We start from the raw sequence: 11925 nt of genomic DNA, 5'->3' as shown, positions 1-11925 counted from the left end.
CAATTCAAAGAAAAAGCGCAAACTTTTCCTTTCTGTTTTGCTTTTCTTTTTCCTCCTCTTCATCTCGTTTACCGATTAACAACTGCGAACGCATTCCTGACTCGGTTCCCATTCCAGTTAATCGGTACTTAAAGTTCTTCCTGATCGCCGTTGCTGGATCCGGGAAGGCAGCGGCGATGGATCTCGCTTTCCCCACTTCCAAAATCAGAGGTTAAAAAAAAAAAATTTTTTAAAATGCCGCGAATTTGCAGTAAAATTTCTCGAATGACACAAATTAAGGGCAGTTCGGGTAATGATTGCGACATGCCCAGCTCGGAAAGACCCGGGTTCGAATTTCGTCTTGGACACGAAGGTCTGCAAAAGGGCTTTTCAGCGGAAGGTGAGTTATCCGGTAACATACGGCAGTGGCGGGGTTTCGCACCAGGGAAACAAGAAGAACACACGCAGACACGGTACGCTGAGCGTATGGGGACCCCGCCCTGTTGGCTGGGCTCTATTTAGCGAGTTTACTTTTGATCTCGGCAGACCATCGATGTGAAGGGCAGAGAAACCAACTGAGTTGTAATCCAAACGGAAGCGAAATATTTCTTGAAAAACATCGAAATTAGTGATATTACCAAGTGTTTGTGACCGTGTGCTTCGAAACATCTCGCACCGTTAATTTTTAGCAGTTTCTCGCTCTCTTCCTACTCCCCCCCCCCCACAAATAAATAAAATAAAAATAAAGAAATCTAATCTGCCACTGGTTGAACTGAACTTCAGTCGCGGCTTTATTCTTCGAGTTGACTCGTACTGTTCAAACTCCGCCGACATTTTGGAGCGACGACTGCTCAAGTCGAATTCACGTCGCACTAAGATGCGTAAGCTGCAGTTATTAGATGAGCGCTCCTTGGAGAAGTTTATTTATGAAATCCACTGAGAAACAAGTTAATATCATTTGTTTTCCATTAGTTTCTATCATGCTTATTTTATTTCGTTTGTTTATTTTTTCTTTCAAAAGCAAACGGCCTTTTCTGTTTAGCCAAGCAAAGTCTTTTTCGTTCATTATTTCATTATTTACACGCGGACCCTGCATAGGAAGCGGGAATAACGCGAAGAAGAAGAAGAATTTCATTATTTATATTTGCAATTGATATTTTCGAAAAGCATAATAGTTTTCAGTTGTAACGAGAGATGGCGCCAACTGCTTTAGCTGCATTATTGGTACAGCGTACCTGCATGTGAGGATTTGAAACTTGTACTTCGCTTCAATGCTCGTTCACTTCACCTCACTCTCTCTCTCTTCACTAACATTAAACGAGTCAGGAGAAAAATGAAGGAGGGGAAGAACAGTGTGAGAACCTCGCCTTAACAACTTTCGGATGCCCAGCAGATGTCAGGTAGAATGGCTGCAACCAATCGGAAGAGTCGCAGTCCCAAAAAGGTTCAGCGGCTTATGACTACAAACTGCATGCGCGAAGAACTGTCATCTCCGAGCCAATCAGGGAACATGTTCCTCCAGCCCCTTGTCAATAGGCGTTCCGCAGTTTCAAATGCACACGAAAGTAGAAATTCTCGAAACAAACATTTCAAGAAAAAAGAAACGAAGTGTCCGCTCACCCTGTGCAGGTCATTAAATGGCATTTTCGTATTTCGCGCAGCGGGTTTTTTTTTCCTTTTTTTTTTTTTTTGATGAGGGATCTGAATGTGTGAGGTAGCACAATCGTTGTCGTCTGGCTTTCCTCTATTCTTTCCCTGCTGATAAGGGGTTAAGAAACCTCCCCGCCCTGAACTCCCTCCTTAGACCACTTCGGTTTCAACTAGGGTGAGAGCACTCGCCCGCAAGTTCCCGACACACACACTAACGTCCCTTCAGTCGTTTTATCCCCCCCCCCCTTCTTCCGCCGCCTGCCCAACAGGACGGTTGGATACGGGATTCGGCGTCCAATAGGCGTTCAGCCGGCGAGTCGGATTAAAGCAGTCTACAGAGGGACTTATCGACGAGCGTAATGGGATTGCGGATGTGGAAGTAGCACCTATCGCTAGCCACTCGGTGAACTGTGGCGTTTCGCAGTCCGGAGAGTGCAGCTGACGAGACATCACACTGAGATCGCACGGTGATAAGACGAACCGCACATGCGAACCCGCAGAAAAACCGAAGAAGTTTAACAAGAGAAACAACGCCCGCGTTCGTCGACGAGCCCTTCCGACAATTTATCCCCCTTCCGTGTGGTGGGTCGCCGTGGGAGCGCAGCGACGAGAGGTCTGCCGATGTGTCGGTGTTTATCGCGGGACATTAGCAGCGAAGAGAACTTTCATTTGCGGTAGTCGTTAACTGATCGGAAGTACGTCTGCAACAACCTCCCCGAGCGTGTCACGTCAAGGGTGACTGCGAAGTGCTCATATTAGTACACGAGCACACACGCTGGATGGGAGTTTTGCCTTCTTCGGTGAACTGTAAGAAAATGAAACGAACTGTGGCGGCCACAAGCACGTGAGAACAAGCCAACATTCCCTCGCCAACCCGGATCCGCAATGGCAAGCCACAGCGACAGGTTCAGACCCAGAACGGGATTAATTCCATCCACCTTCAAGTTTCCAGGATTCCAGGTGGGTACTCGATTTTATTTATTAATTTATTCTTCTCTCTCTCTCTCTCTCTCTCTCTCTCTCTCTCTCTTTCTCTCTCGAGCAGCGACTTCAATAGAATCGTTTACAGCGGACGTTTAAGCTGTCAAATAAGGACATTACGTTATTTTGCAGCTTCTTCTTCAGTCTCCCCCCCCCCCCCCTCCGATAAGAGTCGATTTGGTTTGGAAGTTTTTCCGCTCAACACACTTCGCTTCGTTGTGGTCGTAAGTTTGCTGCTCGGAGGGTTAAACTTTCTCGTCCGCACTCACGTTATTTTTCTCATTCATCAAGAGATTTAAAAATAAAACTTTTCAAGAAGGACCTGAAAAAAAAAAAAGCTGTTTAATATTTACCTGACTAGTTCCGAAAAGTTCACCTCATTCTAATGGAGGTTAAAATGAGGCAAACTGTTTTCAGTGACAAGGGCTACAGCAATCCGCATGCAATGAGAGTCGCGTGGTTTTCACCACGAGGGAGCTCCTTTTGCTGCGCTGTTTCTTCGATGAGGTCAGAAATAACATGCAGGTCTGAAAGCGGTGTCGAGTTGCGTTTCAGTGAGTGGCCTTGTGTGTCTACGAACTGAGGTTAGATGCAAAGAGATTTTTAATCGTCGCTTCGACAAATGTTGTGTATTATGGAGCGATTCACCTGAAACACCTCAGAAATGCTGCACGGGATTTTTATTTTTATTTTTTAGTCCTATAGAAGGATTGTTGTTTTTGATTTCTCTCGTGTAATTTCTTGACCCGTCTGTAAATTTATGGTGGCCACAGCCCGTGCGAAGAGTCACACACTCTGCCAGCCACTGCGTCGGAGAACTATGACCCTTTCTGCATTTTTTTTTTTTTTTTGTTATTTTATTTATTCTTGGCTTCGCTATTCTCGAACACTTCGTCAGACTGCATCGATCAGTCACAGAAATAGATTTAGAAATGTTTGGGATGACCTTTAAGGATACTTCAGCATTAGAAAGGTCTTAAGATCACCAACGCACACAAGCCTGAGATAAGCAATACGTGGAAGGGTTCGAGTTTTCTTTCTATGGGGGGAGGGAGGGAGGGAGTGGAACTGTGAGGCTGATTTTGACTTCAAAGTAAGCACGACTCTCCTACCGATGTAATTCTCGGCTTTAACTTCTTCAGTGGTTGTCGTTTCCCCATCTTGACGAGTGCAGTACCGGACTTGTATTAGACATTCACAATTCCTGCGCCAAACTCCCTATCTTGTTAGTATTTTATTAAAAGGGTGGGGAAATCGATCCCTTAATAACTCTGTCTCGTGGAGCTTAGTAACGTTTTGATGTAACAGGGCAGTCGCATTTATTTCATTGGCGCATGCCGCTGCCGAAATGTTCGTTTAGAGACGCGAATGAACCTGCGAACACGCAGAAGTAAGGCACTCTTCTCGTAGCTTTAGCTGCCGAAGGCATGGAACCCAATCAACCAACTGAAAGGCACTCCGATGTCGCACGCGGAGTGCTAAATCTTACTCTCTGTCAAGTGATCAAAGTCAAGTAATTATTGAAGATACTTCACTGGGTTTCTTAGTTGTCGCTCGGAATATTATTCACACTGAAAGCCTTAGCTCAGCGAAGTGAAGACTTTTCTTCTTTTATGGCGATTCAGCAGCATCCAAACATCCCACGTTCTTGGCAGTGCGCGTGTGATTTCGCAAGAATGAAGGGCCAACAGCTAATACTGCACAAGGAATCCTGGAAGTGCTTCTGCATAGAAATGTGGACAGCGGTGCATTCCACGACAGAACCTCTTAAACTCGCTCCAGTGATCACAAAGCGCAGCTTTATCTTAAGAAGAAAATCATTTCTTAAAACCTCTTTTTTCTTTCATCTTCTTTCTTTGCACATTAACAAATCACCATAGTTTAATAAACACCGCATTTTTCTTAAATTTTAGTTCGTTAAAGAAAGTCGAATTTAAAATAAAAAATAAAGCAGAATCATCTCAATATTGATGGAAATGCGCTGAACGAAGTTCAAAACCATTTGGGATGATCTCGAGCGGAAATAAAGCGAAACATAACCTCCGATATTTGCCGAGATCATTCCCAACTGTTCCAAGGTATGTTTTTCGTATTTACATTAAGAAGGCTGAAAATAAGTAATTAATTCTTTTTTTGCTTTCTCTCTATCTTTCTCGCTGCTGATACTTCTTGTTAGTATTTTATTCACTGCTGACACTTCGGTGGTCTTTCTTTTCTTTTCTTTCGCTGCGATGATGATGATGCGCAAATGAAGAAGATGGATTTCCAAAATGAAGTGCAGCTCCAGTTACGGTCTGAGAACTGAACGGGGAAGAAAGTAGACGAATTTCTATTTTCAGCTTTCCTAAAGTAAATCCTAAAATCAATTCTAAACATTACAAACCCGTGAACTCCCTGCTTGCCATTTATAAAGGCCACGGAGTAACCATAGTGAAACAGGCTGACTGAATCGTAGTGTTTTTGTTCTCTCCTACACCTTTTGAGTGGGCGCGCTCCGCAGAAACTCCATGGTTACGCTCCAGAGATTAACGGTTTTAGAGCAAAAGCCAACATCCTCTAACCGCTCTTCGTGATGGTTTCATGCAAACCAATTGAGAGCGAAGTAATTCTTGGCTCTAATTTCTGAGTATTGACTTTGTTTAGGAAGGAGGCTGCCTCAGAACGTTTCTGAAGGCATTTCAATGAAGTTGAGAAGAAAACTGCAGAAGGAAGAACAGAACGTAAATGGAAACCAGAATCATGCGCTTTACTGGGACGAATGTAAATTAATTAAAGCATAAACTAATGCAAACGCATACAAATATATCTTAGAATAAAATAGTGCTAAGGTCCCGTATAAGATATTTCGTAAATATAGAGCCGGCCAATTAAAATGAAGCAGTTTGCTGTAATTAGAACCAAAACGTCGCTGGTTGAAATTGTCAGTCAAAGGGATTTTGGAAAATCATTTAAGAATTGTACGTGACAAAGAAGCCTTTCTGCACTATGTCGGTGGATTGGTAGAGCCTCTGCCTACTAACGGCTCACGCATAAACTTAAGCAAGTTTGAGCGCGGTTAGTAGTTGGAAGAGTTCAATCGTTCGATGCTGTTGGCACACTCTTCCTCGACGAGTCTTTAGACTCCCTGGAGGTGTCACATAATAATAATAATATCGCCTCCATTCAGATTCTTTTATTGACACTAATTTAGTTGAAACACTAAATTCGCGTTCACCCGTCGACTGCGAAGAGAAGAAACACGCACCGTAACATTCAGGCGGACGGACACCTGGAAAACAGCCATTTCGTATTTAGGAGACAGTGAGACGCGAATTTCTTAGTGGGTGGAAAAATATCACGGGTACAATATTCTAGGGGAACAGGTCAAAGCGTAGTGGGGAAAATAGGACGTGAAAAATCTTAAGGTTGCGTAGGTAACGAAGAGGAGCCGCTTGTTTCTCTCGTAATTTTTAAACCGATAGAGAAGTCTTGGTGGGCTGAGTTGGCCTGGTGCTCTCTCGACACACTTGGGGATTCCAGTCCAGCCATGGGCATGCATGTTGGCGAATGTCTTTAGGCGGGCGATGAAATCCATCGCCTGCTGTGCGACTACTGCCCTGCTCAGTGGAGGTGGCTTTTTCAAGCCGCTCTTTAATAATGTAAATAAATACACCTGCCTACCGCAGTGCCAGCGTATTATAGGTTTACAACCTTTCATGGGTGGAAATCACACACAAAATAATCCTTTAATACACAGACAAAAACTAACCTTAGTCACTCGAGCATTAGCGAAACAGTCTGCTACCAAAATGCGTCGAGAGGCTGCTGACAGCAAAAGAATGGACCGAAACGCACCAATGAACAGTGTCTCCCAGACGCTGTTCCATAATTAGAAATATGGAACAGTCTCTGGGAGACCAAAGCGATTATTGTCAAATGCACTCGTTTCGATGTCTTCCCATCGTACTATACAAGTGTGTGTGTGTGTGTGTCTGTGACCGAAACAATTTCTGTAGCTGAACGGCGCAGCGATTATTTTAACAAAATGTAACAAAAACGTCCAAGAAGGGTTTGCAATGTCGAAACACAACACTGCCAGGCCCGCAAAGTGTTTAACACGCGGGGCGTTTTCCCTTTCGCAATACTTCCAAGAAATTAGCGAAATCGTCTGGCGATGTGATCGAATTGAAATCGAAACGGATCGCCACTGTCACTAACAGCGGAAGCAATTGCGAAATATTATTAAGCCGGCACAAAATAGTCGTCGTTTAATAAACTGAATGCGTCGAACTGCATTAAGTCCGTTGAATAAAATTTATTCGCCGATCACAACTTCAATTTTTTAACTGTAATATTCGAATGAGATACTCAAGGCAGCGTCCTAACCGCCCCCCCCATTTCCCCCCGTATTGCTTTCGTCCGTCTTGTTTTTAATTCGGTGTGGTGTTCCGATCGATCGATGCTATCGAATTAGAAATAAGTGCGCGGTGTCGTTACGGCATCCACGCAGCAAGGTGATGAAAATCATCCCTCGCATAGCACATGCTGGGATTTTCGGGAAAGATCCCGTGCGCTGGGCGAATCTCGTGCAACACAACGCTGTACTGTCATTAATGCGCGATTATTTGGTTGAGCCGATGAGCCCTTGAAGAAAGTGAAATCTAAAAACAAACCTCGATCTAAAAACACATCTAAATTCTGCTAAACGAAACCGATTTAAACAAAAGCAACGTCGATCCCGACCTTTGAGTGAAAACACCAGGGTTCAAATCTGTCCGGGACTCACGGATGCTTTAAAAGGTTTTCAGCTGAAAGTGAGTGAGCCTCCTTATTTTTGTACCTCCGGAAAAATATGCAAACCGACCAGAGGACACACAAGAGTTCAACAGAAAAAAAAGAAAAAAAAGAAAAAATGCAAAGTCGATTCGTGTCGAGCTGTCATAAGATTCGTATGGCAGCTCGACCTCGTATGATACGAGGCATATCGAGATGGTGTAGAATGGCCTCTCGCGATGATTCCTGGGCCTCCATAAAGATCCCTAATAATAATAATTTCCATCAAGCATTTCGAAAGTCACTTTGAAGACTTCATATTTAAAAAAATGTTTTTTACAAGTTTGTGAAGTTACAAACACGCGCACGCACACACACACACACATAACACTGTAGACATTCTCACGAACAGGAAAGCTATTCGTTCACTCAGATCCAGCCCAAATCCGTGATTGGCACCATCTGTGGGATTGAAATCTCTGCCTTTTTCCGCATTTGGTTCATCCTCTCGTAATCTCATATCGGAGGCGAATTAATGCTCGACCTTTCTTGAATTTTTTTTTTTTTTTTTCGTAGTAAGTGTATTTTATCTGTTCTTGACGCGTGCTCGCGTTATACGGTTTTCTTAAAGACGTGAAAAATCGTCTCACCTCTGATTAGCTTATTCTCGAATGAAACCACCTACGTGAACTTCATCACGGATTCGAAACGAAGGAATTTCTTAAGAACGCACCACAAAGAAATATCACGGTGTGTGTGTGTGTGTGCTTGTTGGAAGAGAGGGATGGGGGGAACACTCTCAAAAGTACCGCGACTTTACAGCTGCCAATGAGGAGCAGGGCTTGAACAGTATAATAATCATATTTTTGACCAAGCAGCTTCCCCTCCCCCCTCCCCCATGAAGTGTAGTGTTTTAGTGCCTTACAGAGGAGATAAAACGCTTCAGAGTTTCTGAGGTGGGAACGTGTTTAGCGCAACTCGAACCACGTGCGTGTGACGATACCACTTATTCCCGGACGTGAGAGAGGATCTGAATCGAGAACAGTCGCATTCATCTTACGAAGTTGTCGCGGCCGGAACTCGGCGAGCACGCAACAAACTTGAAGCATACAAATCTGGTTGGCTTACGACCACAGGACGCCTCACCTCCCAAACTTTGGTGTCGGTGCCGCTCATCAACTAATCCGTCACAGCACTGTTATCTCATCTCGAGTGGCGAGTTCGGTCCCGGAGGGAAGCGCCGCTCCCATTCTCTGAATGTCGCACCTTCGAAAAAGGCCACCTTTTGTGCGGAGTCCGCCGACGCATGTGATCTATCTTCGGATGTTTTGCATCACAATGAGCCCCAAGATGTCATTATAAAGGCAGAGCTCGCTCGCGCGAAATGAAGTGCATTTAATTCATTCGAAGTCCACTTGCGCTCGCTCTTCTAAAAAGTCAACGAAACAAACGCTTTCAGCAAAGTCATTTAAACAATTCAACGCAGATCCGCTCTCCGTCACACAACGGCGAGTCGCTCTTCCAATGGGAAATGCTTTGTTTCGAAATGTACTTTTTTATTTTTATCATTATTTCTTCTTTGCGTTGACCCAACACGCCGAACCTCGCTGACCTGCGAAATGCAAAGCAGCTACAACAAATGGAGGACGCGAACTCACCCCTCATTCAGATTACTTCGTTTAGAAAGCGATCGAACAAGAGTTGGGATTTGGGTCTTTGATTTGGGACTTCTTTGACTGCGAAGGACAGCGGTATTTCGGGGATGTTTCCAAGAGTTCATTACCGAATGACACCACCCACCACATATAAAGAGACTTCCTTTCACAACGAAGGACTTGAACCCAGAGAGAGAGAGAGATGAGAACTTGAAGAAGACAAGACAGACACGAAAATCTGCAAATCTGAAAATTTCTTCGGGGCATTTCACAGTGTCTCTACATTTAATGGATAAACTAAATATAAACAAAAGTATTTCTCAGAGAAATCTTTGCCTTCGCACTAAAAACGTGTCGACTGATGTGGTGAGTGTTTAGATTTATTTCCCCATTTACTGGCGGCATCTTGGCAGACGAATATTGCGAAATTGTGAATATTTCTGGATGTTTACATATGATAATCATCCCGAGGTAAACATTTGAAACGCAATGCATTCGATCTATTTCTTTATTAAACACATTTTGTATATTAAATTACATTAAATACAGAGTAAGCCATCTCCGCTCCTCAAAATGAGTGAAGCACAACTACGCATGGAGATGCTTCGATTTGTATCTCCTTCAGAGCGGCTACCATCCAGCTTATCAAAGGCATTAAAAAGCCAGGCGAAAGCCTTAAGTTTCTCAGGAGATTCATTTCTGCAAGTTATATCATATCGAAAACATGTATTATTAAGAAGATTAAAAAAAAAAAAAAAAAACGACCGTGGACTATTTGATTGGCTGCGACTGACTCTCATTGGTTGTGCTCGCGGTTAGCATTTCAGAGCATCGTATGCGGCGCTCGGGAGACTAAACAGAAAGAACAAATTCGTCAGCCTCTCAGGTTTTACAGATCTCGATCTGGAGCACTGGATCGAAAAGCAGCGAACTGTTTGGGATATTCTTCGTCCTATCAAATGGACGCCTGAAATGGACACAGTTCGACAATACCTAATGTATGTTCGCCAGCTGGACTTTGAGTTTCCTCTCCGGAAGCCACCACCATGACACTTGGCTCCATGGTTGATGAGACTCGTTGTACATTTCATTTCAAACGCACTGAAGTCTCTGTTGGAGTAGCGAATTCCTACGGGAGGGAAGGCGACTCTCTTATGGAACATTAAATGTTCTCGAAGAAAGGATACTATTTGTAAAGAAGAAGAAGCCATCGAGATCTTCTTTCCACTGTTCGTATTCAAATCATTTGAGTTGTTTGGTCGAGCAGTTAAGGTAACTGCATTATTAAGGCTGTTAATTGCGTGTTTTGCGAGATCAAAAATTGAAGCTTCGTGAGCGGAATATAAATATGCTACCTCCCTCTGTTAGTTCTTCGAGTCCCAGATGGAATTCGAACAGGTCTTTACCGACTGAGCTACGGAAGCTTATTCCAATCGATTAAGAATCTCAAAGGATTTTTTTGTAAATACCATTTTGCTTATTATTATTATTAAGAGATACCTCCAGGGAGGCCACATAATACGCGCACTGGCAGCTATCATACTTATTCTTGAATTTATTCACACTCCTGCACTCACAACATCCAATGGCAATCCATTCCAATCACGCACCACCCTCTGAAAGAAAAATCTAGCCCTCACCCCCTTTTTAACAGTCTTCATTCTCAGCTTCCAAGGATGCCCTCTCGTCCTTTCCCCACCTTCCTTTAATTGAAAAATTCCATCAATTGAATCCCGCATGACCCTTTCAGAAGTTTGTAAGTCTCAGTCATATCACCCCATCTTTCTCCTGTTTGCTAGTGTCTGCAAATTCTCAATCTGTCTTCATAATCAGTACTCCACAATCCTGATATAATTTTTAACTCTCCTTTGTACTCTCTCCAATATATCAGAATCACAACGGAAACCAGGAGACCAGACCTGTGCACAATAGCCCAAGTGAGGTCTTATCAATGCCTTGAAAAGATGCAAAACAACATCCTTATCTTTACATGTGAACGTTCGTTTCAGCATTGCAATTATCTTTTGAGTTGCGTTTGCAGTCTTTGTTACATGACCCCATGCATTTCAAGTTCCTATCTACTAACAATCCAAGATCCCTAGCCTCATCAGTTTCTTCTAACCTAATCCCACCAATATAATACGACATTGGATATCTAATCACACCGAAGTGAATGACTTTACATTTAATGACATTGAAATGACAACCATTTTCCGATGCCCACAGTTCCAGCCATTTCAAATCATTCTGCAAAGACTGCATATCAGCAGCATTCCTGATTACCCTACTTATGTTTGCATTATCAGCAAATCATTGTATGTCGCTTGTCAAATCCTTCACAATATCATTAATGTACAGATTGAATAAGAGTGGACCAAACACTGATTCTTGTGATACACCACTTGTTACCTTAAATCTTGCAGACTCAGATTCCCCGTATACCACTTTTGATATCTGTCAGTCAGCTATCCTCTTATCCACGCTAATATTCTATACCCAAACCCATTTTCTCCAATTTATGCAGCAGTCTGCCATGTTGTATTCTGTCAAAAGCCTCTGCAAAATCCAGAAGCATCATGGTGTATCCATTCCCCTTGTCTAGTTCAATGGTAACATTGTTATAGAATGTGAGCAAGCTGCTAATCCATGACCTTCCCTTAGTAAACCCATTGTTTATTGCAAAGTAGAGATTCACTATCAACCCCCATTTATGAATGCGGGCCCTGACCAATTTTTCCAAAATCTTCCCCACCATTCCTCAGATACTAATTGGTCGATTGGTGGGGCAAAGATCAACCCTTGCGCAATGGAATTACCATACATTCCTTCCATTCCGGGGAATCTTTCCTGTTTTGAGACTGATATTAAACAGCCTGGTCACAGGAATGGCCAGTTCAGCTGAACACTC

The 11925-nt window shown here is 43.3% G+C and overlaps 1 protein-coding gene across 2 annotated transcripts in view; it reads left to right on the top strand.

Annotated features, from left to right (window-relative positions):
* The first annotated feature begins 2010 nt into the window (after positions 1 to 2010).
* The window catches only part of LOC150101247 (E3 ubiquitin-protein ligase Rnf220-like), a 119991-nt gene continuing 110076 nt past the window's right edge, over positions 2011 to 11925 (top strand). For both annotated transcript variants that reach the window (XM_090401901.1, XM_090401899.1), the window contains exon 1: positions 2011 to 2589. In XM_090401901.1, coding sequence (XP_090258027.1) covers positions 2515 to 2589 — 75 coding nt within the window. In that variant the 5' untranslated portion in view covers positions 2011 to 2514. The remainder of the gene's footprint in view (positions 2590 to 11925) is intronic.

The sequence above is a fragment of the Typopeltis vanoorti genome, chromosome 12 (genome assembly GCF_054136105.1).
Source record: "Typopeltis vanoorti isolate ZY-2024b chromosome 12, IOZ_Tvanoo_1.0, whole genome shotgun sequence".
NCBI classification, from domain to species: Eukaryota; Metazoa; Arthropoda; class Arachnida; order Uropygi; family Thelyphonidae; genus Typopeltis; species Typopeltis vanoorti.
The sequence above is the reverse complement of the archived record's forward strand: the minus strand, read 5'-3'. Positions and strand labels throughout refer to the sequence as shown.